The sequence below is a fragment of the Daldinia decipiens genome (assembly GCF_022478715.1).
Source record: "Daldinia decipiens strain CBS 113046 unplaced genomic scaffold F4813scaffold_11, whole genome shotgun sequence".
Taxonomy (NCBI): domain Eukaryota; kingdom Fungi; phylum Ascomycota; class Sordariomycetes; order Xylariales; family Hypoxylaceae; genus Daldinia; species Daldinia decipiens.
The window spans coordinates 476,175-499,807 of NW_026054554.1; the positions used below are offsets into that span (position 1 = coordinate 476,175).

General features: G+C 45.9%; 6 protein-coding genes and 2 non-coding genes across 8 annotated transcripts; 4 read left to right on the plus strand and 4 right to left on the minus strand.

The window, feature by feature from the left end:
* Positions 1 to 483: 483 nt before the first annotated feature.
* Positions 484 to 1,272, minus strand: F4813DRAFT_34517 (uncharacterized protein). The gene has a single exon (XM_049241739.1). The coding sequence runs from the start codon at positions 1,086 to 1,088 to the stop codon at positions 543 to 545; it is 546 nt and encodes a 181-aa protein (XP_049100920.1). The 5' UTR covers positions 1,089 to 1,272; the 3' UTR covers positions 484 to 542.
* A 1,106-nt stretch (positions 1,273 to 2,378) lies between these two features.
* On the minus strand, positions 2,379 to 4,737 carry F4813DRAFT_355210 (P-loop containing nucleoside triphosphate hydrolase protein). Its single transcript, XM_049242844.1, has 3 exons — positions 4,480 to 4,737; positions 3,557 to 4,424; positions 2,379 to 3,503 (listed from the first exon to the last, which is right to left on the minus strand). Exons 1-3 carry the CDS (start codon positions 4,612 to 4,614, stop codon positions 2,557 to 2,559), a joined length of 1,950 nt encoding a protein of 649 aa, XP_049100921.1. The 5' UTR covers positions 4,615 to 4,737; the 3' UTR covers positions 2,379 to 2,556.
* A 122-nt stretch (positions 4,738 to 4,859) lies between these two features.
* F4813DRAFT_34563 (Low temperature viability protein) lies at positions 4,860 to 6,671 on the plus strand. Its single transcript, XM_049241778.1, has 2 exons — positions 4,860 to 5,042; positions 5,102 to 6,671. The coding sequence occupies exons 1-2, from the start codon at positions 5,023 to 5,025 to the stop codon at positions 6,390 to 6,392; spliced, it is 1,311 nt and encodes a 436-aa protein (XP_049100922.1). The 5' UTR covers positions 4,860 to 5,022; the 3' UTR covers positions 6,393 to 6,671.
* F4813DRAFT_355213 (myosin-like coiled-coil protein-domain-containing protein) lies at positions 6,514 to 9,409 on the minus strand. Its single transcript, XM_049242845.1, has 6 exons — positions 9,160 to 9,409; positions 8,747 to 9,072; positions 8,006 to 8,277; positions 7,802 to 7,950; positions 7,490 to 7,733; positions 6,514 to 7,432 (listed from the first exon to the last, which is right to left on the minus strand). Exons 2-6 carry the CDS (start codon positions 9,045 to 9,047, stop codon positions 6,950 to 6,952), a joined length of 1,449 nt encoding a protein of 482 aa, XP_049100923.1. The 5' UTR covers positions 9,048 to 9,072; positions 9,160 to 9,409; the 3' UTR covers positions 6,514 to 6,949.
* Positions 9,410 to 10,058: 649 nt separating this feature from the next.
* On the plus strand, positions 10,059 to 13,097 carry F4813DRAFT_388216 (Metalloenzyme, LuxS/M16 peptidase-like protein; the record flags this gene model as incomplete). Its single annotated transcript, XM_049246670.1, has 1 exon — positions 10,059 to 13,097. One exon carries the CDS (start codon positions 10,059 to 10,061, stop codon positions 13,095 to 13,097), a length of 3,039 nt encoding a protein of 1,012 aa, XP_049100924.1.
* A 777-nt stretch (positions 13,098 to 13,874) lies between these two features.
* Positions 13,875 to 13,973, minus strand: F4813DRAFT_t60. The gene has a single exon. It is a non-coding gene; the product is annotated as a tRNA-Leu (tRNA).
* Positions 13,974 to 14,941: 968 nt separating this feature from the next.
* On the plus strand, positions 14,942 to 15,031 carry F4813DRAFT_t59. Its single transcript has one exon. It is a non-coding gene; the product is annotated as a tRNA-Pro (tRNA).
* Positions 15,032 to 21,678: 6,647 nt separating this feature from the next.
* Positions 21,679 to 23,084, plus strand: F4813DRAFT_388217 (pyridoxal-dependent decarboxylase; the record flags this gene model as incomplete). Its single annotated transcript, XM_049246671.1, has 2 exons — positions 21,679 to 21,952; positions 22,018 to 23,084. 2 exons carry the CDS (start codon positions 21,679 to 21,681, stop codon positions 23,082 to 23,084), a joined length of 1,341 nt encoding a protein of 446 aa, XP_049100925.1.
* Positions 23,085 to 23,633: the final 549 nt, after the last annotated feature.

Consider the following 23,633-nt stretch of genomic DNA (forward strand, 5'->3'; position numbering starts at 1 on the left):
CGCCCCGGCGCGTCCTCCGGCGGAGCCCGTCCGGCCCCCCCCCCCCCCCCGGGCGCCGCCCCCCCCCCCCCCCCCCCCCATAAAAAAAAGAATCGGAGATGGATGAATGGATGAATGGATGAGTGGATGGATTTTAGGGGGTTAGAAAGATGGGGGTAGACTTTGTTTCTCCGAAATGGTGGTTACGAAGTGAAGTGCACGTTTTTAACAAATTAGACGACGGTTTATGTCCTATGAAGATACGTAGATGTTCCAAAGAAATCCAAATCTTGGCTCTTTCCTCCCACCCCCGTACCAATTTTTATCTTCAATCTTCATCCCGCGGTTCTCGTCTAATCCAACCCAAATATCAAATTATTCCCTTCCCTCTCCCCCTCCCCCCTTCTGGAACAAACCCTCCCACGCTATGTATGTATAATGTATAATGTATACCCATCTCATCATACGGCGCATAAGCACACCCACCACCAAGTAGTACCTAGAAAGAAGAGCAGGTAGGTAGGTACCTAACCTAGGCAGTAATAACGAGATATCAATAATTCTCATGACGCCTTAGCCGCCTCGGCGAGAAAAGTCCGATGGTACGCTGGGTGGCTCCGTTCGATGTTACTCTTGACCATCTTCCTGGTGATCATGTTACTCTCGATGTCGACGTGTTCCTCGAGCAGGCCCGCGTCATCGCCGTCACCGTCACCGTCACCGTCACCGCCCAGCAGCGATACGCGCCACCGCGCGCGGACGGCTATGGACCCCGTCGGCGCCTTGCCGTCGACCGCGGAGTCGATGCCTTGGGCCCGGTTGGTCAGCGTCAGCCGGTACGTCGTCTGCCCGGTGGGTCGGCGGTCCGTAACTTCGAAGGTGTGGGGCTCGTCGACGGCGGGTGGTGCGACGTTGGGGTTGGAGGAGTCGGATGAGGAGGAGGGAAGGAGAGTAGTAGAAGAAGGTGAGGGTGGTGAGATTTGTCTGTAGCTTATGAGTTGCGGACAGGTGGTTCGGATGTAGATCTCGTGGTTGTGCAGCAGCGCGACGACGACGCTGGGCTGGATGCTGGCGGGGAGGGGCGTTGAGATGGTTGTTTCTACGGACATTTTTTTTCTTTTTCTTTTTTCTTTTTTTTACGAAGCTCCTTTTTGCGAAAGAGAATTTTGGTGTTTTTGTTTTAATTTTTCTCTTTTTCCTCTCGGGCCTCGATGCCCTACTGCAGTGCGAGAAACGATAATTGCTTTTTTGGTTCGGATATAGGAACTAGATATGCTATTTATGGTCTCTGCTCTAGAGATGCTATCGCATTTACAATAACCACGGACACCATCACAAAGCTTTGCTCAAGGGTAGTTGAACCTTGTTGTTTCTAATGCTTACCGGCAACGTTGGGAGGCCAAGAGCAGAACAATCCCTACGAACTATGTTGCACCAACACGTTTTCATGCGGTGGTATGATCTTATATGCAGTGTGGTCAAAATAAGGTGTTGGATCTAAGTTTGTGATGCTCCGAAATCGAGATAAAAATCAGCAGGGCTGGGCTGGGCTGAACTCTGCGGTGGGTCGTCGAGCGTGGTAACGATCTGGTTTCTGACGATGCACAGATGCTAGAAGGCTTTTGTGCATCGTGACCGCATCGTGACCTTGGCTGCTTACTGAATAACCCCTCCCGTAGATCAAAGTGAGCGGTTCCGGACGCAAGGAGAGCCGGGGTGAAATCGAGCTCTGAAATGTCGTGCATGAGCCCTACGGAACCGAGGGGTGGTTCGGGTTCACAACGTAAAGTGGGTTGAAAAAACCGTGTCAGGGTGGGATGGGAAAATCCCGTTTTGCGGATCGTGAACTATGTCACGTTATCTTCATTAGTATGGGTCTGGAACATTATCGTTGCAATCATCAGTCCCTTGTTAGTTTCTAAAGCCCGAAACACACGGTTTGAACGTTCCAAATATGAATGGGATGAAATTCTAGAACCCTTCTACGATGACGATAGTCTCATAATAGTTGACAACGCAACGATTAGTTTGACGGATATAAGTCCGGACTATATATGTTCCTTGGTACTTTTCTAACAAGGTATCTCAATATCGATGGTGAACACTTAAATACCTAGTCTCGGTGTTTTTATTTAAGCAACTAAGGCTAACCCTCTTGGCTATTAAAATATTAGCCGCTATACGATGTATTTCAACCATATGAGAGATTAACTACCTAACTTGACTAATACTCTTAAGTACACATTAACGTACGATCTTCGAAATTGATCTCGTCATACCGAAAGGAAGCGGAAGCTTACGCACGATTCGACAAGGTATAACCTAGTAACTCAAAAGGTATTACGAGTCACAGTATTTATGACTTGTATAACCATAACCGCCCTAGCCAAGGTAACCTTGGTAATACCTACGTAGACACTCCACAAAGAAGATTGACTGCAGAGAATCAACTATTAACTTCATTGATATCAATAATGATTTTTGGCTACACCCGTCCCAACAAGTGCTAACTCCGGTTACCATATGTTACCATATCGCCGTATCTAAGATATCATCCTCTGCCAATCGAATCAATATCTAAGCTTCATTCAGCATCTTGTTATCAAATTTCTTCCCCCTGCCCTTCTGACCTCCCTTAAAATGCTTCTTACTTGAGCCGATCTGTACGTCCTGCGGGTCTATTCCCGTTTCCAGTGCGATCATCGTTCTGGCTTTGCGTCCACTAAGCTGCTTAGCCGGACCTTGTTCTTGTGCCTTACCTTGTTCCGTGTATTTATGGCTGAATGGCATCTTTAAGTGACCCGCGCTTCCCGCATTGCGTGCGAAGAACGCCTTATCAAGCTTCTCTGACTTGGCGCCCTTTGGTAGGGCTAAGATCTCCGTATCAATTGTCGATTCGCCGTCGTCTACGTCTAGTGCATCCATGGCTGCGGTTAAAGCTGCCTTGCGCTTTGCGGGTAGGTGCTCTGAGTCGTACAACTCGCGGTTGAAATCCATGCCGTCACCCCAACCGGGAGGGGGTTCAACGTATAGAAGCTTTCCGTTGACGTAGTCCTTGAGGACGGTCCTAGCAGCTCTTGATTCATCAGGTTGCCCTACACCTTGGGTTGCGAAACCTCGTGCTTTGGCATATGCTGACAAAAGCTCGCTGGCGGTGGGAATTCCCGTACCTCCCTCTTCTGACGGCCGAGTCCTGATGTGAATGCCATAGATAGCTTCTAAAAATGGCTGTGGGATCCTATGTGCGACGAGTGCAGCGGGACCCGTAAATTCTCGTAATTGATCAATAGGCAAGACGCCATTGCAGACGAGATCGGCCTTTGTGGTGGCAAAATTGGGAAACACAAGACCGGGACAATCGCAGAGGATGACCTTGTCGCTTAAGTGAATGGTTTGAAAGTGCTTTGTCTTACCAGGCGTTGCGGAGACGGATACTTTCTTGGCGCCAATGAGGGCGTTGATTGTTGACGACTTTCCGACGTTCGGATACCCAACTAAACCTATCTGCAGCTTCTTCTCCGGATCTGCTTGTCTGTAAGCTTTAAAATCAAGGTAACATAACAATGGAAGTACATACCATCGGGATCATATGCATGCCGAATAAATATATCTTCTAGCTCCTCAACTGTCAATATCCTGGTATCATCGTCGGCATCTTGACTGAGTGACACTCCCGAATCTACGCCCTCTTCGTCACTCTCATCCTCCGAATCGGCATCCTGGTTAGATCTGCGAATAGTTTTTGGGGTTGAGTTTTCACCATTGAGAGGCTCTTCCGGTTCGCCCTCTTGATCGCGCTCGTCGTTTAATTGCTTTGCCAAGCTAGCGGAGAAGAAACGATAGGCTATCTTCTTCTCTTTGAAATATTTCGCCCATGCTTTCCGTTGATTTGTCGTCATCATATCTGCCTTGTTGACCAGCAACAGGTTTTTCTTGGCTGGGTCGATGTCTTCCACGTATGATTCAAGATCTTCGGACCAAAACATCAGCGGATTTCGTGCATCAACAATCTGCACGACCAGGTCTGATCTCTCGATAACACGCCATAATTGCCTCCAAACTTCTAGATTGCGCTCAAATGGGGTCATGAGTAAGTCGTTATGCTCTTGCAGCTCTGCCAAACCCCTTCTCCAGTTGAGGAAACTTTCTCTTTCGAGATGATCAAGCTCATCGGCGGTAGTTGAGGAGTCCCACTTTGGTCGTCTGGGCACCGTTAATTTTCCTCTATGTTGAGCGTGTTTCCCTATAACATTTCTTTCCTCGGTTGCCGACAGTAGGTATGGATTTCTCTGGTCTGTATGTATGATTTTGACGTTGTTCATCTTCTCGGCTGTGAAGTCGGTACCGGCAAGCTCGGCGGTCGCAAGGAACTCGTCTAGAGCACCTTGCTCTGTTACGGAGCGCATCTTCACCCATGCTGCTTCTTTTCTGTCATTTGTGATATACTATAGTAGTAAGTTGGTAAGCGACTGTCCTAACATAGAGAAATAATGTTCATACCTCTTCGCCGGTTGCGTGGTTGATTCTCGTGACTGCTGAACCTTTTTTGCGATCGGATCCTTTACCTTTCCCAAACCGGTCGTTCATGAGCGTATTGCCCAACCCGACCGAGGTCTTGGACTTTGCGTGCACCATGTTGGGCAATTTATTGGTATATGATGTTGTAAAGTTATGCAAATATATGAAATGTACCTTTTCCAAAACTCAGTCCTCATAAATTGAGGTTAAGGTTGTCGCTTCCAGACGGGTTTGTAAAGTCTAATCGCTGAATAATCGAGGGGCAATTATTTTTTGCGTCACTCTAAGCACGATAAGCCCCGCGATAATAATTTACCCCACCAAAACTTTTTCAATTCTAGGCCGAACCCTGAATGAAGTACATGTACCTAATCCATTCTACCATTTACAAAGTTAAGTACCTTACCTAGAATCACTCATCCTCTACCTCTACCTCTTGTGCTGAACCAAACCCGAGAGATTCGCTTGTATATTGCTTATAAGCAAAGACCCAGAAAGACTCAAAGAAAAAAGAAAAAAGAGAAAATGCCAAAAGGCAAGTGGATGTACGTAAATTGATAAAGCGATCATTCGGTTAGCGATTAATTGCTAATATCTTGACCAGCGACAAGAAGACGGCCCAGCATTTCACGCTGGTTCATCGTCCGCAAAATGACCCGCTGATCCACGACGCTGATGCGCCGTCTATGATACTCAACCCTACATCTCTTCCCAATGCTTCCAAGGTGAGGAAGCTTGACGACCTTGCATCCGAGCTGGGATCTGACGCCGAACACATTCGTGCCAACGAGGGTGAGGCCGCCAACCATGGCGTTTTCTTCGACGATACCGAGTATGACTATATGCAACATCTACGCGACCTAGATTCTGCCGGAGGTGGGGAGGTTGTCTTCATCGAAGCAGACAACGGACTTAAAAACAAGGGCAAGGGAAAGCAAAAGCAAAGTTTGGAGGATGCGCTGAGAAAATTGGACGTCGCGGATGAGGAGCGCAAGCGTGATGACCTTTTTGGCGATGATTTCTTGCCGTCTAAGAATCTACAGCATATAACATACCAAGCGCAACAAGATATCCCCGATGCCATCGGTGGCTTTCAGCCGGACATGGACCCCCGACTGCGCGAGGTACTAGAGGCGCTTGAGGACGAGGCATACGTTGATGATGACGAGGACGTCTTCGCACAGCTAGCAAAGGATGGCCAGGAGCTAGAAGACATCGAATTTGATGCACACTTTGACGAAGACGATGGTTGGGAATCGGACGACACCGCTAAGCCGACTAAGGAGTACAAAGACCGCTCCGAAGTGCCTGATCTAGTTCCCACTGTAAATGATCAGGACGGAGAGGCAGTCAAGAATGAGGATTGGTTAGACGACTTCAAGAAATTTAAGAAGGACCAAGGGAAGCCCGGCGCAAAGGTATCCTTCGCAGTCGCACCATCGCAGTCGGAGGTGCAATCCTCCCTCATGACAACAACCACCAACGGTGGCCGACGGAAGAAGCGTAAGGGCGCGCTTACGAACCAGTCGGGCTACTCCATGACATCGTCGTCACTATTCCGCACTGAGCAGCTTGGTATCCTGGACGCCCGCTTCGACAAAATCGAGGAGCAGTACAACGCGGATGAAGATGACGAAGATGGCGGGGCCTCCGTGTCTCAGATCTCGACGGCGTCTAGCGTGACGGGATCTGTGCGGGGAGATTTCGATAACATCCTAGATGATTTCCTAGGAGGCTACTCGATGCATGGAAAGAAGCAGATGAAGAAGGGCAAGTGGAAGAGCGGCACTGCGCAACTCGACGACATCAGACGCGAGTTAGGGCCGGCTAAGATCCGTGGTAGATACGGCCAACCGCAAGCGTCCGGATTGGCTTCGGCATCGGCGTCTAGGTAGATGGACATATTCATAGAGATACCCACGGAAATATGTGCGTTGGCAACTAGGTTAAATAAATTGACTTACGGGGAATAGATAAAAACTGGCCTGAATAATGTAATAATTGGCAACTTTACACACTTGTGAACTATGTACCTATTTGTACGCTTTCCAAGGGAAGTATCAATTCGCATTTATTGCTACAATGTTATCACTAGCAAGAAACGATACTTGCTCTAATGACAACCAAGCCTCAGCTGCTCTTGCTGCCTGCCTACATAGACCAATACGTTGACGACTCGGGCGTCTGCTCTGCAAAAAACGGGGAAGCCCAGCAGATGTCCTCCAAAAGCGAACGGTCCTACGAAATCTAGCCTGCGAAGTCTAGTTGGCTTCGAGGGGTCGAGTGTTCCGTAGAAGAGACGTAGCGGAATTGTAGGAGGCCCCTTCGATGCTTACTGGGCGGGAGGTTTCTCGCTCTGAAATAATTGGGCCCGCAAGTCAGAAAACCAGCGACACAGATCGTGGACAGCTTGAGGCAATTCTACTGCATGCCGCCCTATTGTGTCGTCCTCCTAGCGATGACCATTCATAGCGGGCGGGCGCTCAGGGCCATAAGCACCGGGTGCGTGCGGAAGTTCCTCCTCTGTGTCGTCGTCAAACTCACCCTCATCACTAACCTCCTCGTCGCCGTCCTCGTATTCGTATTCGCTTTCATCATCACCCTCGTCCAGCTCTCCTTCTTCATCGCCTTCTGCCCCTTCGGCATAACAGCTTTCTACCGTGCCTTGCATGCCCTGGGGTATACCGCGGCCCTGCTGTTGCATCTGGTTGATGATGCTCGTCAGCTTATCGTTCTTCTTCCTGATGTCCTCGAGGTCCTTCAGGTGCCTATTACGCTCCTCGGCCATCTTAAAGATGTTCTGATTTAGGGCGCCCTCTTTCCTTTTGTAGGCCTCGTTCTCCTTCTCTAGCTTCTTCGTCTTTTTGGACATATCCTCCATCTCCTTACGAAAAGTTAAGAACAGGTCGTTACTATTATTGAGCGTGTCCTCGACCTCCTCATTTGTTAATGCCTTCGCACGGCGGGCTAGTGAGGGGCACAGGGCGCATACCTGCTTAAACTTCTCAACGTAAACGTTCAACTGATTTCTTAATTCAGCTTCGGTCTTGGAGAACGTAAGCACTTGGCTATTCAACTGTCGCGCACGGTTGGCTTCTGCTTCCGCCGTTTTCTTCTGTTGCTCGTAACGAGCCATGTTCCATTGGACCTCGATCTCCTTAGTTCGCATCGAAGAATGATAGTGTAGTTCCCGCAATTCATATTGATCGATGAGAGATTTGAATCTTCCCTTGAACCTACACCTTCAGTGTTAATACAAAACGTGTCCGTGTAGATGGACGTTAGGAGTGGAGGAATGGCGCACAATTCTTCGGCTTTCATATACACAACCTGCTTCCGCGGGTTGTCTTTCTCTTCTTGATAACCTTCCAAAGTGTCAAGTACCTTCTTTAAGCGCTCGTCAGACGAAGCTTTGAGGCGATCGTGGGTATCATTCAGGGCACGGTGCTCATTCTACCAGCCATCCCCGTCAGCGCGAATTCCGCAAAATTTCCAGGACTCAATGTACCTTAAGCTTGTTATTTTCTTTTTGCAGTTCGCGACACAGCTTTTCTAACTTCTCCTTCAAGCTAATTTGCTTGCTGAGGTCCGTACGGCTGGCATCTTTTTCCTTTTGTAATAGATCGGCCCGTTTTTTATTCCTAATATTCTCGCGCTCGAGGCGTTTTAAGTTCGCGAAGAGTTCTGATGATCGCTTTGTTAAGAGTTCTATTTTGTCCATATCGTCCATCTTGTTCATCTGATTGCTAAGCTCCCTGTTCGCCTTGCGTACTTCCCGATCTAGTGTAAAGCAATATTAGCAAGGCCTTGATATCGTAAAAGAGAGCTGGCGAAATCAGATCCAGCGAACAGAGAATTTCCCGGCGCATATTAGTCTAGCGTTGTGTAGCAGCATTCGTACAACCGAGTCGGACTGCGTATCGAATACCATAGGTATCACCTCGAAACGCGCGGCGGTCGAACTGTCGGGATTATGGCATATGGTACTCTGGTACTCTGATGGAAGATCGTTTCCTGTAGATCTATAACATCGCAAGGCACCGGTATTTCTCTTCCGATTCGTCCGACATTGCTAGAGCGCGCTATCGTGTTCGATGCTTCACTTTTATCCCTCTAGCCGTGGTCACGCTATCTCGAATTGGTGAACGTTTCGCGGCAGTTGTGTAGTCTCGCAATTCGAATTCAAAGGTCTCTCCATACCCAAGCCCTTCTGTGATCATTCTACCCTCTGAAATGAAAAAGAACCTACCAATTTCCGCCTCCTGCTCCTTCTCTGCGGCTGTATCAACCTCCAACTGGGAAATTCTTGCGGCAACAAGTTTCGATGCCTCATTCGAGTCGAGGGCCTTTTTTCCCTTTCCTTTCTTCGCGGCATTTGAAGCCATGGCGGGCGTCGGGGTTGGGGCAGGTCGGGGCTCTTGAACATGAACATGGTGGCTATTTGGTAATGAGTCGTCATGCGTATGAGAATGAGCGATTCCATTCGTATTAAGTACGGATGCAAGAGGGGCTGGCGTAGCAGATGCGGCACGATGGTTCGTTGTCGCCATGTTTTCCTAAACGTATACAACTATGCTAAGAGAGAAGAGAGAATGCGGCGTTAATATTCCGAAGAGACTTACGACATAACAGAAGGTAATCATGATTCAGTTGTGAACTTACCGTACTGGATTGCTAGAAGACATTGGGATGGTTTTTAAGGCAATGAACTTATATAGCTGAAAGGATATTGTTGGCCGATAAGAGAAACAGGTGTCAGCTCTTTAGCTTTGGTTAACCGGGTTATGTGGATGTTGGAAGCGTAGTTCTACAATGAATGCAGACTTTTGAGGGTTTGAGATGAAGCGCGGCGTTTTAGTGTTGGTTACTTAATCAGCATGGAAGCAAGTACGGGAAGTAGGTACGAGAGAACTCCGGGTTGCCGCCTTGCCGCCTTGCAACTGCACATGCGACCAAATCGGACTTAGGTAATCTTTTAGGTGCCAAGTACCTCAACTACCTATGTACATACCACCTACCACACACTGCGATATCATAGGTACCTACCTAGGTAGGTACGCACTACCTAATATACATACATACCTAGGTACATACGAATAAAAATGACCTAGAAAATTTGAATTGGACACTAGCAGATCCGGAGCAGCGGTTTTATGTGGGGTTAAGCTTCCTTAATTGCACTTTACATATATATGCTTAAACACCATTGCATTACGACCTGTCCAATTACTTTTTAGCCAATGCGATTAAGTGGTTGTCAACATGAACCATACCTCGGTATTCCAATATCTAGCCTGTTAGCAGGGGTTAGCGCGACATATGCGTCATCTAGCATAACCCGTAGTATCATTTGCCCTTGGAAATTTTCTAGAATACATACCGCCCGTATCTTTAACCTTTCTCTCCTTCAACCTTCAACCATCAACCATCACAACATGCCGCTCCGGACTGCGGCTGTTTAAACCCCTACAATCACGGCTCATTGTACGGATTACTTCTTCTTTCCTTATCATTTCATCTCTTTGATATGATTGCGGCTGGTTCCTTTGATCATCAATAACATGTTGCGTAACGTGGTGAAAGGTGCAGCTAGGAAAGCTATAACGGAACTGTCCCAGTACCCGAAGCCCGGCGAGAAGCTCCATGGCTTCACTTTATTAAGGACAAAGCATGTACCAGAACTCGAGCTGACTGCGCTACACTTACGACACGACAAGACCGGCGCGGACTATCTACACATCGCTCGCGAAGACAGTAATAATGTATTCTCAATCGGCTTCAAGACGAATCCCCCAGATGACACGGGTGTTCCTCATATCCTTGAGCACACAACATTATGTGGCAGCCAAAAGTATCCTATACGAGATCCCTTCTTTAAGATGCTACCGCGAACCCTGTCCAATTTTATGAATGCTTTCACTGCTTCCGATCACACCTACTATCCGTTCGCTACGACCAACGCCCAAGATTTTCAGAATCTGATGTCGGTATATCTCGACTCGACCCTCCACCCCCTATTGAAGGAGACAGATTTCACTCAGGAAGGTTGGCGCATTGGACCAGAAAACCCCAGAGTTGCGGAGAAGGATGGAGAAATAGACGCCGAGGATAGCAAGCTAGTCTTCAAAGGTGTCGTGTACAATGAGATGAAGGGTCAAATGTCGGACGCTGGCTACCTCTTTTATATTCGCTTTCAAGACCACATCTTTCCATCTATCAACAACTCTGGAGGCGATCCGCAAAAGATTACCGATCTGACGTACGAGCAGCTGCGTAAGTTTCATGCTGAGCATTACCATCCCAGTAATGCAAAGCTTATAACTTACGGGGACATGCCATTGGCCGACCATCTCAAGGAAATTGACGCCCAAATGAACGCATTCGAGAAGATACAGACAGATATAGAACACAAAAAGCCAATTGACCTGAGTGATGGGCCGCGTACCGTGACGGTATTTGGGCCGGTAGATCCTCTTGCCGATCCGGAAAAACAATATAAGACGTCAGTGTCGTGGGTCACTGGTAGTACCAGCGACGTGTTAGAGTCATTTTCTGTATCTCTACTCTCGTCCCTGTTAATGGACGGATATGGATCTCCGCTCTACAAGGGGCTCATTGAAAGTGGGCTGGGTACGGATTGGAGTCCAAATTCCGGCTACGACGGGTCAGCAGCTACGGGAATCTTCTCTATTGGTTTAAGTGGAGTCGAGCAACCCAATGTCGAGAAGATTAAGGGCGAGATTCAAAATATACTACGCGAGGTTCGTGGCAAAGGCTTTGAAAGAACGAAGATAGAAGGATATCTCCATCAGCTCGAATTGAGTCTTAAACACAAGACCGCCAATTTTGGACTTTCGGTGTTACATCGTCTAAAGGGGAAGTGGTTTTCTGGAACCGATCCCTTTGATTCCTTAGCATGGAACGATACAGTCGCGGCATTTGAGGCGAAGCTTGCTGAAGGAAGCTATCTAGAGGGGCTAATGGATAAATATCTCCTCAACGACAATACTCTTACCTTCACAATGGCCCCTTCGGAAACGTACGGCGCGGAGATTGCGAAGGAGGAAGATGACAGGCTGCTGGCTAAGATTTCCGAAGCTACTCAACAAGCCGGTGGGGAACAAGAAGTTCGAAAAATCTTCGAGCAGAGAGAACTAGATCTACTTGTTGAACAAAACAAGTCAAACACCGAAGATTTAAGTTGCCTACCGACCGTTCACGTTAAAGATATCCCAAGACAAAAGGAGCCTGTAATAGTAAGGGATGAAGCGGCACACGGCACTACTATTCAGTGGCACGAAGCTCCTACAAATGGACTCACTTACTTCCGGGCTATCAATACATTCGAAAATTTGCCAGATGAGCTCCGATCCCTCGTTCCGTTGTTTACAGACTCCATCATGCGACTAGGAACGAAGGATATGACCATGGAGCAGCTCGAGGATCAAATCAAGCTTAAGACGGGCGGTATATCTGTTAGCTATTTGTCGACCGCATCACCAACCGATTTCCGTCAGGCTTCGGAGGGTCTTCTATTACGGGGCACGGCTCTTGATCGTAACGTACCCGAAATGTTTGACCTGCTCCGTAAGCTCATCTCGGAGACCAATTTTGACAGTCCAGAGGCAGCCCTTCGGATAAGGCAACTACTCGAAGCTGCAGCTGATGGTGTTGTGAATGACATTGCCTCCTCCGGCCATTCCTATGCTCGAAGGTATGCCGAGTCGAGTTTAACACGCGAAGGCTATTTAGCCGAGCAAGTAAGCGGCTTATCACAGGTTAAACTCATAACGTCGCTAGCCGGACGACCGGAGTCTGATCAATTCGAAGACATAATCGAAAAACTTAAACAAATACAGAAATACGCATTAGCGGGTACCGATATTCGCACAGCGTTAACATGCGGCTCCGATAGTGTTCAAGCCAACTCTACCGCGTTATCCCAATTCCTGGCATCTCGATCAACTGATCCTGTCCAATTTCCCGCTGCTGAAAAACAAATATTTGCGAGAGATATCAAAGCATTCTTCCCACTTCCTTACCAAGTTTACTATGGTTCTCTCGCGCTCCCAACTACCTCCTATACATCACCGCAAGGTGCACCACTTCAAATCCTAGCTCAACTTCTCACTCATAAACACCTTCATCACGAAATTCGTGAAAAGGGCGGCGCATATGGAGGCGGTGCTTACATGAAGGGACTTGAAGGAATATTCGGGTTCTACTCATACCGAGATCCAAACCCGCAGAATACTCTTTCCATTATGAAAAATGCTGGCCGGTGGGCGGTCGATAAGAAATGGTCCGACCGAGACCTTGAAGAGGCCAAGATATCGGTTTTCCAGAGTGTCGATGCACCCAGGTCAGTTAGTGCGGAAGGTATGCTCCGATTCATGTCTGGTGTCACAGATGAAATGCAGCAAAAGAGGCGTGAACAACTTTTGGACGTTTCAAAGGACCAAGTCCGCGAAGCTGCTCAAAAGTACATCGTTGACGCTCTAGGAAATGGGCAGGAAAGGATCACTTTCCTTGGAAAGAAACAAGATTGGGTGGATGACACCTGGAAGGTGAATGAGATTAACGTGGACAGTACTGAGTAACGAGTAAAGACGACGACAGACGATAGATGTAACAATTGCCTGTACAATATCTGTGCATATACCCATCTCTTACAAATCAGACGGATTGCATATAGTCCCGGCATTTATGGCTTGGTCTATCCCGACTCGACAGTAGTCAACTAATTACAAGGTGAAATGTCATGTTTAGCAACATGCAATTGTGAAATTCTAATTCAGCGTTCAGATACGATACGTCTTCTTGCTCGGTGTCTCTCACAAGAGACACCACCATAGCATTGAGACCACAACAAGACGCGAGATCAAAACATAAGAGGTAAGGTCTATGGATAGCTCCCCGCAAGGGGCTGTTAGACACAAGTACCGACCTCTTACGCTCGTTCTTTCAGACCCGGATTTCTTAGATTTAGGATTCTGGACTATAGAACAGAGTACATGCTTATTCCAGCAGGAAGTAAAACAATATAGACTGGTCTAACCTGTGCCTTAAATAGACTACATTTTCCTACTTCCATTTAAACGTATCATCCAGTCAGTCTTGTCATTGTCATCCATGATTTCAACCTTCAGTTAAGGATTAGGTAAAACCACGGGAACTACCACATATATTCCGAGATAAATCACTACCCTTACCCCTTTCCCATCATAGCGGTTATGGTATAGCATATATATAAGGTACTCAATCATTAGCTTGTATCAAGTATCTATCCCCATCCGTGCAAATTCGCAAAATATATACCCTTTCTTCCCCTCGGCAAACAATGGATTCGTGCCGCAGAGAACCAAAAAGTAAATATATGACAAGAGTGGGACTTGAACCCACGCGGATTGCTCCATGAGGATGTAGGAATTAAGGTGACCTTAACCTCACGCCATAACCAACTCGGCCATCTTGCCTATTTTGCCTAAGAGTAAGCGTCGATTCACCGAGTAGAGGAATCGATAAAAAGAAGTTGGTTTAACTGGTTATAATAGCAGCTTTACATTTTGGGAATTAAGGGCCCAGGTTAGTCATGTACAATGGTAAAAATTATAAAGGAGACTTTAGACGCTAGGAAATCTCTAATGGTTGTGCGGTGGAGCTATGGAGGCCCACCATCTTAACCATTGGATAGGGCTAGGAAAATCGGGTGGTCCGAGTAGTACTGAGTGCTACGCAAAGAAAAAAAGTTTTGATAGCCGACTGATTTCTGTTATATATCTCTGATCTTAGAGACTGTCTATGAGTATGTGTGGTATAGAACAGAAATTAGTTTTCCGAGAGCACAATGTCTAATTTGAAGATGCCATCCAGTCCTTACCGTAGTATGGTATACTAGGCCTCCATTTTGATATATCTGTCACGAGGTGGGACCAAACAGTAGGGAAACAACTTCGTTGCTCCGCGAGAAGCTCTAATCTATCTACGTGGATCTATGTCTAGTTATACACTCCAACATGGTCTTTGTTCCATATGTCTTGTCTAGAACCCTGACAATATCGACTACGAATACCTCTTGGTAGTATTACATCCTGATTCGTGTTCAAGAGGTCGACTCCGTTAATGTCACATGATGTAATGGCACAAGGGCGTCACTAAACTAACCTAGGTTGAAGGTATTCTTAAATTAAATATCTATGATCTCTTTGCTCGACCAAATAACGATAACCATGTCAAGGAGACCCGTGACCTTACAATGTGTTTTATGATGCCTACCTATATACGCCCTTCGGATTGCTTGTATCCTGAGTACATGTCGATACAATCCAAACACGAGCTATTATACAGCCACCGGTCCGACTCAAATTAACAAAGGTTCGTCGTCAAAAATATAGACGGACTTTGAAGCTCAGACCTTCATTCAAGAAGTCCTATAGAAGTCGCTGGTTTGGTGGTCTAGTGGTATGATTCTCGCTTAGGGTCCACCCTGAACAGTGTATGCGAGAGGTCCCGGGTTCAATCCCCGGCCAAACCCTTTAGTTCGGTTCTTACCGCGTAAGATGCCCGGTAAGGTGGCTCGAATATTACTTTTTGCTATCCGGCTACAGTACCTAAGTTACACATCATATCAAATATACTGCCTGCAGTCTTAGGTATTAGACATATAATACAAAAGATAAAGCTTTAGGGTATCTGTTAAATAAGGGCATTTTAGTACTAGGTACTAATTTGATATATTATAGCTACTTATTTTTTATTCTTTTCTATGAGAAGGGTATTATTGGAGACGATAGGTAGATAGTCTACTAGGGCATCTTAGGGATGTTCGAAGAGGGCTCTTCTAGATAGCATAGAAGAACAAGAAAAAGGTTTAGTTTAGTTGAAGCAAAAGAATTTGTCCCTATATCCATGGATATGTTCAATGTACCTATCATCGATCTAAATCTATTAAATGTATATATTGGTCTCAATCAGTAGCCTTTCTTTAACTTTTGATACTTTTCGTACTAACTGGACACATGTTGATTTCATTAAATCCCAGGACATGGGAATCGAACAGGGCCCGAGTAGAATGTTCGAAGATTTGGAAAGCAATAGGAGTATAAACAATTCGATAGAGTTAGGAGGGAATATGAGAGACCTACGTTGGCTATACTCGTATATTGATTGTATCGAGAGATTGGTTGAGCACTCAGACCATGTTTAAAATGTCATACTTACTACATGTCTACCGCCATGTCACGGAAACCCCCAGCAATGAAGGAGAATTATGGAACGTTTCGCTGATAGCTCTTTGATAATGCAGCGAGAATATAAAAAAGGGCATCTCTCTTGGCTCATAGGGGGGCTTGCTTGGCTATCAGGCCGCACATGTAGTTCATATACCATGAATCCTACAGCCAAACCAAAGATTTTTCTGGCAATAGCCATTACCTTATAAACACTCCAAGTATCTAGCAATACATCCTTGAAAATACGTCCACTTATCTTTTAAGATCTTAGCCAACTTCCATAATATGTTCTACAAAACTTATTATTCTACCTTTAAAAGAGATAATGTAAAAATATAACTTTTACGCCTTAACACAGCTCACCTCATTGCGTTAGAATCGTAGCTTGTGGCGCGGGGAAAGTCATTCAAGCTCGAGGGTTAGAGGTTAGAATGAACTATGATCTAGCTCAGATCCTTTAGCTTCGACAGTGACCGGAAGCGTGTCTCATTGAATTCCTTTCTGCCACCCATTCCTCGTCGCAACTATACATGATGTCATGGTCAACAAGCACCTATCGTCACTACTAATTTTTATTGCCATAAGAGCCGCATTAACTGGTCCCGGTTCGTTTCCACTGTCGGTATTATAGATAAGACACCTAGAACAAAGGATACTTTCAGTACCGAATGTACAGCTCAAGCTTCCCTGGTTATGTTTAGAGTCCATTGCGGGATGACAAAGTCGGTTCCATGCTTCTTGCTTTGCATCGCGACATTCACATGTAAACCACGATGAAAACATAGGTCTCATAAAAGCCTCATATCATAATTGTCTTTCGTGTTGATGAAGGCTATCGAACTATGATGTCAGATTCCAGTAGTCCGATAGTCACCCGGACCTAGAAATGCGGTATTGCGCGTCTCTAAATATAGAATTGAACCTCATGGGATCTGGACAGTAACAATTGCCGCTTAGCATTTTCGGATATTTTCTTTACCTAGTTTGGGGGTGGTCAATGTTACTACACTCAACGAACTAGGATTTATTACGGACTGTTCAATGCTCATTTGATTCAGCCCCCGATAGTGCACTCTATCTCCTCCGGGGGTAAACTCTCTCCAAGTTGTGAAAGTATTGTAGTAGGATACGGCTGTTGGAGTCGGTTTTGCTCTATACTTTTTACTTCGTATATTGCTCATTCTCGCTTCCTATTTAGGAAAGCCGGAGCATCCGTGATGGAGGGTTTGCCGCCCCGGTCTACCGTGATTGTAACATTGCCCAAAACATAGTTAAACTTTCCAACTTGTACCGTAGTTTTACTGGGCATCTGCGGACCAGATCTCGACGAACAACTGCTGCATTGAGCAAAATAGACGTTTATCTACGGGATTCTCTCGCTCCGAGTTGGGCACGAATAGGGGAACTACAAGTATAGGTGAAGTGTATATGTACTAAAGATACACTATGAAGCACATGTGCAATGCTGCTTTGAGACCCGATCAGGCCGGATGAGGTTGCATGACTATGGACTCCAACATAGATCGATCATCATAATTTTGAGCGGGCCGCGAGTGAAGGCGCGTAATAAAGAATAGTGATCGAAGCAGCTTCTCCTCTTATCAATGCTAGCCTTCGGAAAAGATGTATTGTGGAACACTCTCAGGTGGTAGTATTGGCATAAGCCACAAGTAAACCGATAGGCCACGAGACTTGATGACGCTGCGGACAGGTCAGGCCAATTAGTCGTCTGAAAGGAAAACAAGCAAAATGCCGTGTAACAATATCACAGATTAAATGCAGAATATGATGGAAAGTGGCGTAGCTTTTCTTTAACTGCCGATTATTGAGTGCGTGTTCCTGAGGTATCCTTTGAAACTTCAATGGGCGACCCTCGTTCAAATTAGGGGTACGACTAGAATTAGAAGTTCGCATTTCAAAGACACCTACCTACCTAGATTAATATTTTATTGGTCAGGAGACGTGTTTTGCAGCCATAAGTTACCTAGATAGCGCAAGCGTGGGGAGTTGATCTCATCTGGTTGCAACACAACTCTTCTAGCCTTAGTTCCAATCTGCGAGGTCGGACAGGAGTATATCTATTTGCATCTCCTGTGATATATTAGTTGGACCCTTATGACTTATGTAAATTGCATGGTAAAGATTGAGTAGGTAGCATATCGTAAATACCTAGTCCTCTATCCTGTAGGTTATGGCTGCTGGAGACAAGCGGCAGAATGCGGCTGTTAATTGAACGGCCCGTATTAGAGCACTTCTTAGACGATGAGGGATTTGGAAATCTGTCATACCAGCAAAATCCGCCTGAATATCATACGAGCGTAGGGTTTATTAGGTTGATGCCTGAATTTATGTGTTGAGGTGTTGCCCAGATTATACCATGCCGAACTACTCGTGATATTCATAACCTTCGGCATTCTGCTAATCTTCTGATATTCCCTTCGCTATTAATAGGTACAATATTGATATTCATATTGCTCAAATTTGCTGCCGATGCTCCTATATATTTGTCAATTCTTCATATTCATCGCATCGGTAAAGGTGGATTTGATGTAGGTAGGTACACCATCTTTTATCGTCCATCGTAGCTATCAATTTTATCCTAACATAGCTCGTCGGTTGATTATAAGTGGCGGTGTCCGTAGGCTGCCTCTGCATGATTATTTTGATTATACGGATACTGATCGAAGATGCGGTTGGCTGGTGATTGGGTCAATTAAACGTTCGTGTTTTCTACCCTGCTGGTCGAAAGTTGCATATACCCCATGATTACTATGCAGCTTTCGTAGGCAGGAAGCCAATAAATGCAATATCCTCGCTAACATTGGCTTTCACCCTTTGTACAACTAATGTTCTTAAGCTGACTTCATACGAGGAGTAGGGAACTTACCGAGATAATCTTCCTTGTTAGAAGCCACGCGTCGATCCTAGAATGAAGTTTATATCTTGTGAGGTAGCGGTGCAGGGTTTTAGACTACCTAGAGGAGTTTGGAGGCCAAATTGCTTTCAACTTCTAAGATTGTGTTGGAAAAGACTTCGCGCCGGTTTGACTTTAATTAGAGATGTGCCGAAAGATGTAATAGCGGCTCTAGGATTATTTTTCAGGTATTCACAAATTGTAACCTTTACGATCTGAATTATGCCTGTTCTCGTTTGTGATAGTCGATCTATTACTAGTGTGGTGGATGGAGGATGATAGGAGGAAGTTGATTTGGACATGGTGATTGGTTAATGAGAGCAAGTCACGAATGTCAATTCGTGGCTCTAGGTACCTTCCAAAGTTACATGTAATGGATGTACCTAACCTAATGTATTATGTATTATGTACCTCTATGATTGGAAGGCAACATGGAAGAATGGGGTCAAAGGCGCTAGGCCGAATTTAGTCTAAATAGATCGACGTCCCGAATCTTAAGTGCAAAACTAGACGATCAATCATATTCTCATTCATGATTCTGCCCTATCAGGCTGTCAGGTCCGGTCGAGCCCTATCAAACATTAGTCTCTCCCCTCAATTTGTCAAAAAACATCGAACCTGGTAGCCAAGGTCTTATTAATAACACCGGACCGGATGCTTCTCCCCAACATGACCTTTGCTGCCCTACATAGCTAACCGCTCAAAGCTGCGTGGTCGCACTGCATGATAGATTAGCACCATTTTCTCTAATTGACGACAATTTGCAATCAAGCTTTTCAACCGGTCATAGTAGGGTGGTAAATGGGCAATGGTCGCAGATAGTGGTATTGACCAATGCCACGTCAAAAGGAGCGCGTGATGGCGAATGCGGCTACAGGCACCGTCCGTGTTGTCTTCTAGAAGCAATGCCCTACCAGACCTTCCTCTCTGGTTGGATCACGAATGTGGTGGTAATGTGGTGGTCGAAATTTGTTGGCCAATCCTGTCAGGGGCAATGTGCAAATATTGCAACCGCAGATCTCCAACCAACTAGAGTGCGACATAGTAAGGGTGTGTTGCGGCAGGTCTTGCATATCAGAATTGATACTCGACCGAGTAGACGACGGCGGTGAGAAAACCGAATTGATGATGATGGGCTGTCTACAAATTGATCGTGAGCATTCTAGTCGTAATTGGACAAACAGGCTAATCTCGATCTACTACCAGGACGGAAGCTCAGATCGCCTGTTTCCCCCTGTTAGATCGTCGAACTGGACAATGGGAAGAAGTGCGTGCGCCTCCCAACTACACTGCAGCTTTCATCGTATTGGTTGTCGACGTTATCAAATTTTCACCTTCTATGCGGATGGCAGAGTCGATCAAGCTCTCAAGGCTCTTAAGGAGCAATATGCTAGCTATCGGAAATAGTCGAGCTTGCATGCAGCCTCCTTTTCATCTTCGGCATGAGTCAATAGTCGACCATATTCTAACCGCGGGAATATACGGTGCATGTCGAGTTGCGGTCAGAAAACTCCAAGCTCGTCATCATGTACATACTGATTATGTAGCGCAGCAGGAAAAAAAAACTTGATCTGACTAGGGTCTAGGAATGCCACGGTTATACTCCATGAGGAATACCGATTTTCTATTACGCCTGAGCATAAGCTATTTTCATGTACCTATATAAAAAGTTATGTACTGTTCTTGGGTGCTTATATAGAACGCGCCTATGAGTTAAGTACATAAAAGTACATTCCTGCCCGAGGACCTACATTCAAATACGTACCATTTCTCCATGTTGGCCGGCGGGATCGCTGTTTGGTTAGTACATCTATGTAGGCTAGAACCGGAAAAGGTTACCGTAACTTTTTTTTTTTCTTTTTAACGTTGCAACCATGCACGCTCTTAACTCTAGAAATTATACGCTTCTTTTGTTGTCGCCCGTCTTCTCCATATGTTAGGTCGTTTCCAACTACCTTATGTATACTTGCGTATATCACAGGTTGCAGCAAACGCTTCTGGACATTGGTCGCCTGAATGCGCATATTAATTTACAATCCAACATATCTCGAATATCACTTGCCTTAGTATTCGCGTATTTTACTGCATTGCCTCTATAAATATCAAAATTTAGGTACCTGGTAAATGTTTTTCTTGGGCTGTGCACGTCATTAATATGTACCTACCTAATGTACATCTATAGGTAGGTACATAAATTAGGCGAATGACCTCAATCACATGTCTCCATAAATTGCCCCGCCACAGAGAAGAGCTAGTGCATTTCTAAGTTCGTATGCACACACACAAAACAACAACACCCCCCCATAAGAAACTTTCCGTCTTGATTTTTTTTTTAATTTCCCTCGTCTACCTTCTAAAAAGACGAAAATTAGAAATATACAACACCAACGTTCTCGAACGGTCCCTTTGAGATCCCGTCCCAAACGCGCCGTACCACTATTTTTTAGATCATATAAAGCTTTCTCCACGCCCGAGACAATTCGACTCGACCGACTCCTACTAGCAAGTCGCGAAACTTGTTAAGCCTCAACTCCATCTCGACTTGCCTTTGGTCTTCTCAAAGGCAATCCAATTACTACGGCTCCCGCAGCCGTTAGCTTCGTCTCTGATCAAGATTTCAGTCTGCGAAAGACTTTCCACATCATCAATTCGAGACCTCCACCCACTTCTGCTGAAGTCGCTTAAAAAAACACGAACGCCTACCTTGCCCGATAATACACCCCAACTAAATCCTTTTCTATCACCAACCCATCAGCTGCCGCATAGGACGAGTTCTAAGGTTCTTCCTCTAATCGAGGGAGAGTCGAGGAGACCTCGTCAGATCGCTTCGGGATCAGAAAGCTACCGTTTTCGACCTCCCTAACATCCACTTGGAGGAACACCTTTCTAGTTTCTTGACTCCTAATACAACACTGTCTATCCACTTGTTGGATAGTATTTAAAACTACGAGAGCTCCTTGTGGGGTCCCTTATTTTTACAACCCTCGTCACTCACCCGATCCGCATCCTTCACCGCCAAATTCGAGGGATATGGTTATGGCAACAGCTGCCGTCGACCGCTTTGCACCGTATCACTTTGATAATCATCTTCTGAGGAAGAATTTTTTCTACGATCAACACCTTCAACACAATGGCGCCGTGATCGCTAAGCAGTTGATTGGCGATGCCCTTCGCCATCGTGTTGAGAATATTGACCATGAGTCTTGTGAGCCGGGAGATGAGGACACATTTTTTGTAGGCGATCTTGGCGAGGTCTACCGTCAGCACATGAGATGGAAGAAGAATCTTCCACGTGTGAAGCCATTTTACGGTATGTCTTACTAGACCTTGATTTTTCCCCATTCCTCGATATCTTAGTACTAACATAACTCATAGCGGTCAAGTGCAACCCAGACCCCAAGGTCATTCAGCTCCTCGCCGGATTGGGCACCGGTTTTGATTGTGCTTCCAAATCCGAGATCGAGCAAGTCCTGAATATGGGTGTCGATCCAGCTCGCATCATCTATGCTCAGCCATGCAAGACCAACTCTTACGTGCGCTACGTCGCCAACCGAGGCGTCAAGCAGATGACTTTTGACAATGCCGACGAGCTGCGCAAAATTGCGAAGCTCTTTCCTGACGCCGAGCTATTTTTGCGCATTCTGACCGATGATTCCTCAAGCCTCTGCCGTTTGAGCTTGAAGTTCGGCGCATCCCTCGATTCTACCGATGAACTTCTAGCACTCGCCAAAGAGCTCGGATTGAACGTTGTCGGCGTGAGCTTCCATGTAGGCTCAGGGGCATCCGACCCTCTTGCTTTCCTCAAGGCTGTTAAGGACGCGGATACCGTATTTAAACAAGCTTACGCTCACGGCTTTGACTTGCAGACACTCGATGTTGGGGGCGGATTCAGTGGCGATACCTTTGAGGACATGGCCCACGTTCTTCGTCATGCTCTAGACGAGTATTTCCCACCCCACGTCAATATTATCGCCGAGCCTGGCCGTTACTACGTTTCCTCGGCATTTACTATCGCTTGCAACATCATAGCTCGTCGCACCATCGACAACCCAGCCACGGGCGAGACCAGCTTCATGGCTTACATCAATGATGGACTATACGGCAACTTCAGTAGCATTATGTTTGATCACCAACATCCGGTTGCTAAGGTGTTGCGATCGGGTAACCAGACATACTATAATACTGCTCTTGCTGATAACCTTCCTGAAGGTGACAGCGCCGGCATTGAATACTCAATCTGGGGGCCTACTTGCGATGGCATTGACCGTATCACTCAGAGTATTTGTTTTCCCCACGAACTCAATGTGGGTGATTGGCTGTACTTCGAGGACATGGGTGCCTATACCAAGTGCTCGGCCACTAAGTTCAACGGCTTCAGCGACAGCCACGACGTCATCTATGTTTGCAGCGAACCCGGTGCTAGGGCTCTCATGGATTTCTAGATTTTTATTTTGGTGATCATGAGATGTAGTCCTAAAGCTATAAAAGTTAGATGTGGTTTTCCTTTTAGAGAATAGACTCAATGATGACTTGGTCATCGCTATCCCAGAAGGGACCATCTTCCGTTCGTATCACTCTGTTTATAGAACCAGTTACCCCGGCCAAGAAGGCCGGTGCATATAGATAAAAAAAAAAAAGAATTCCTTTTAATGGTGGTACACCCCCAATATTGTCTTCCCCCCACAATGTGATACGCATGCAGTAACTTGCAAACCAAATAAAACATGATAGGATGTTAATGAAGTCATGATTTGACCTAACCTAAAATCTAACCTAACCAACTCTAGATCAGATTAAGAAACTGAACTACTAACAAGTAGATTGTATATTAAATCTGGATTTGTTTAGCTTGAGTCAGGTAATATGATATAAAATCTTAAGGAATAAAATGGGGGAGATCCATCGGTTTTGAATCTGACTTCAGATGCTCAGATGCTCAGATGCTTTCCTCAATCGTTATCGATCCAGTCTTAGAACCAGTCTTATAAATA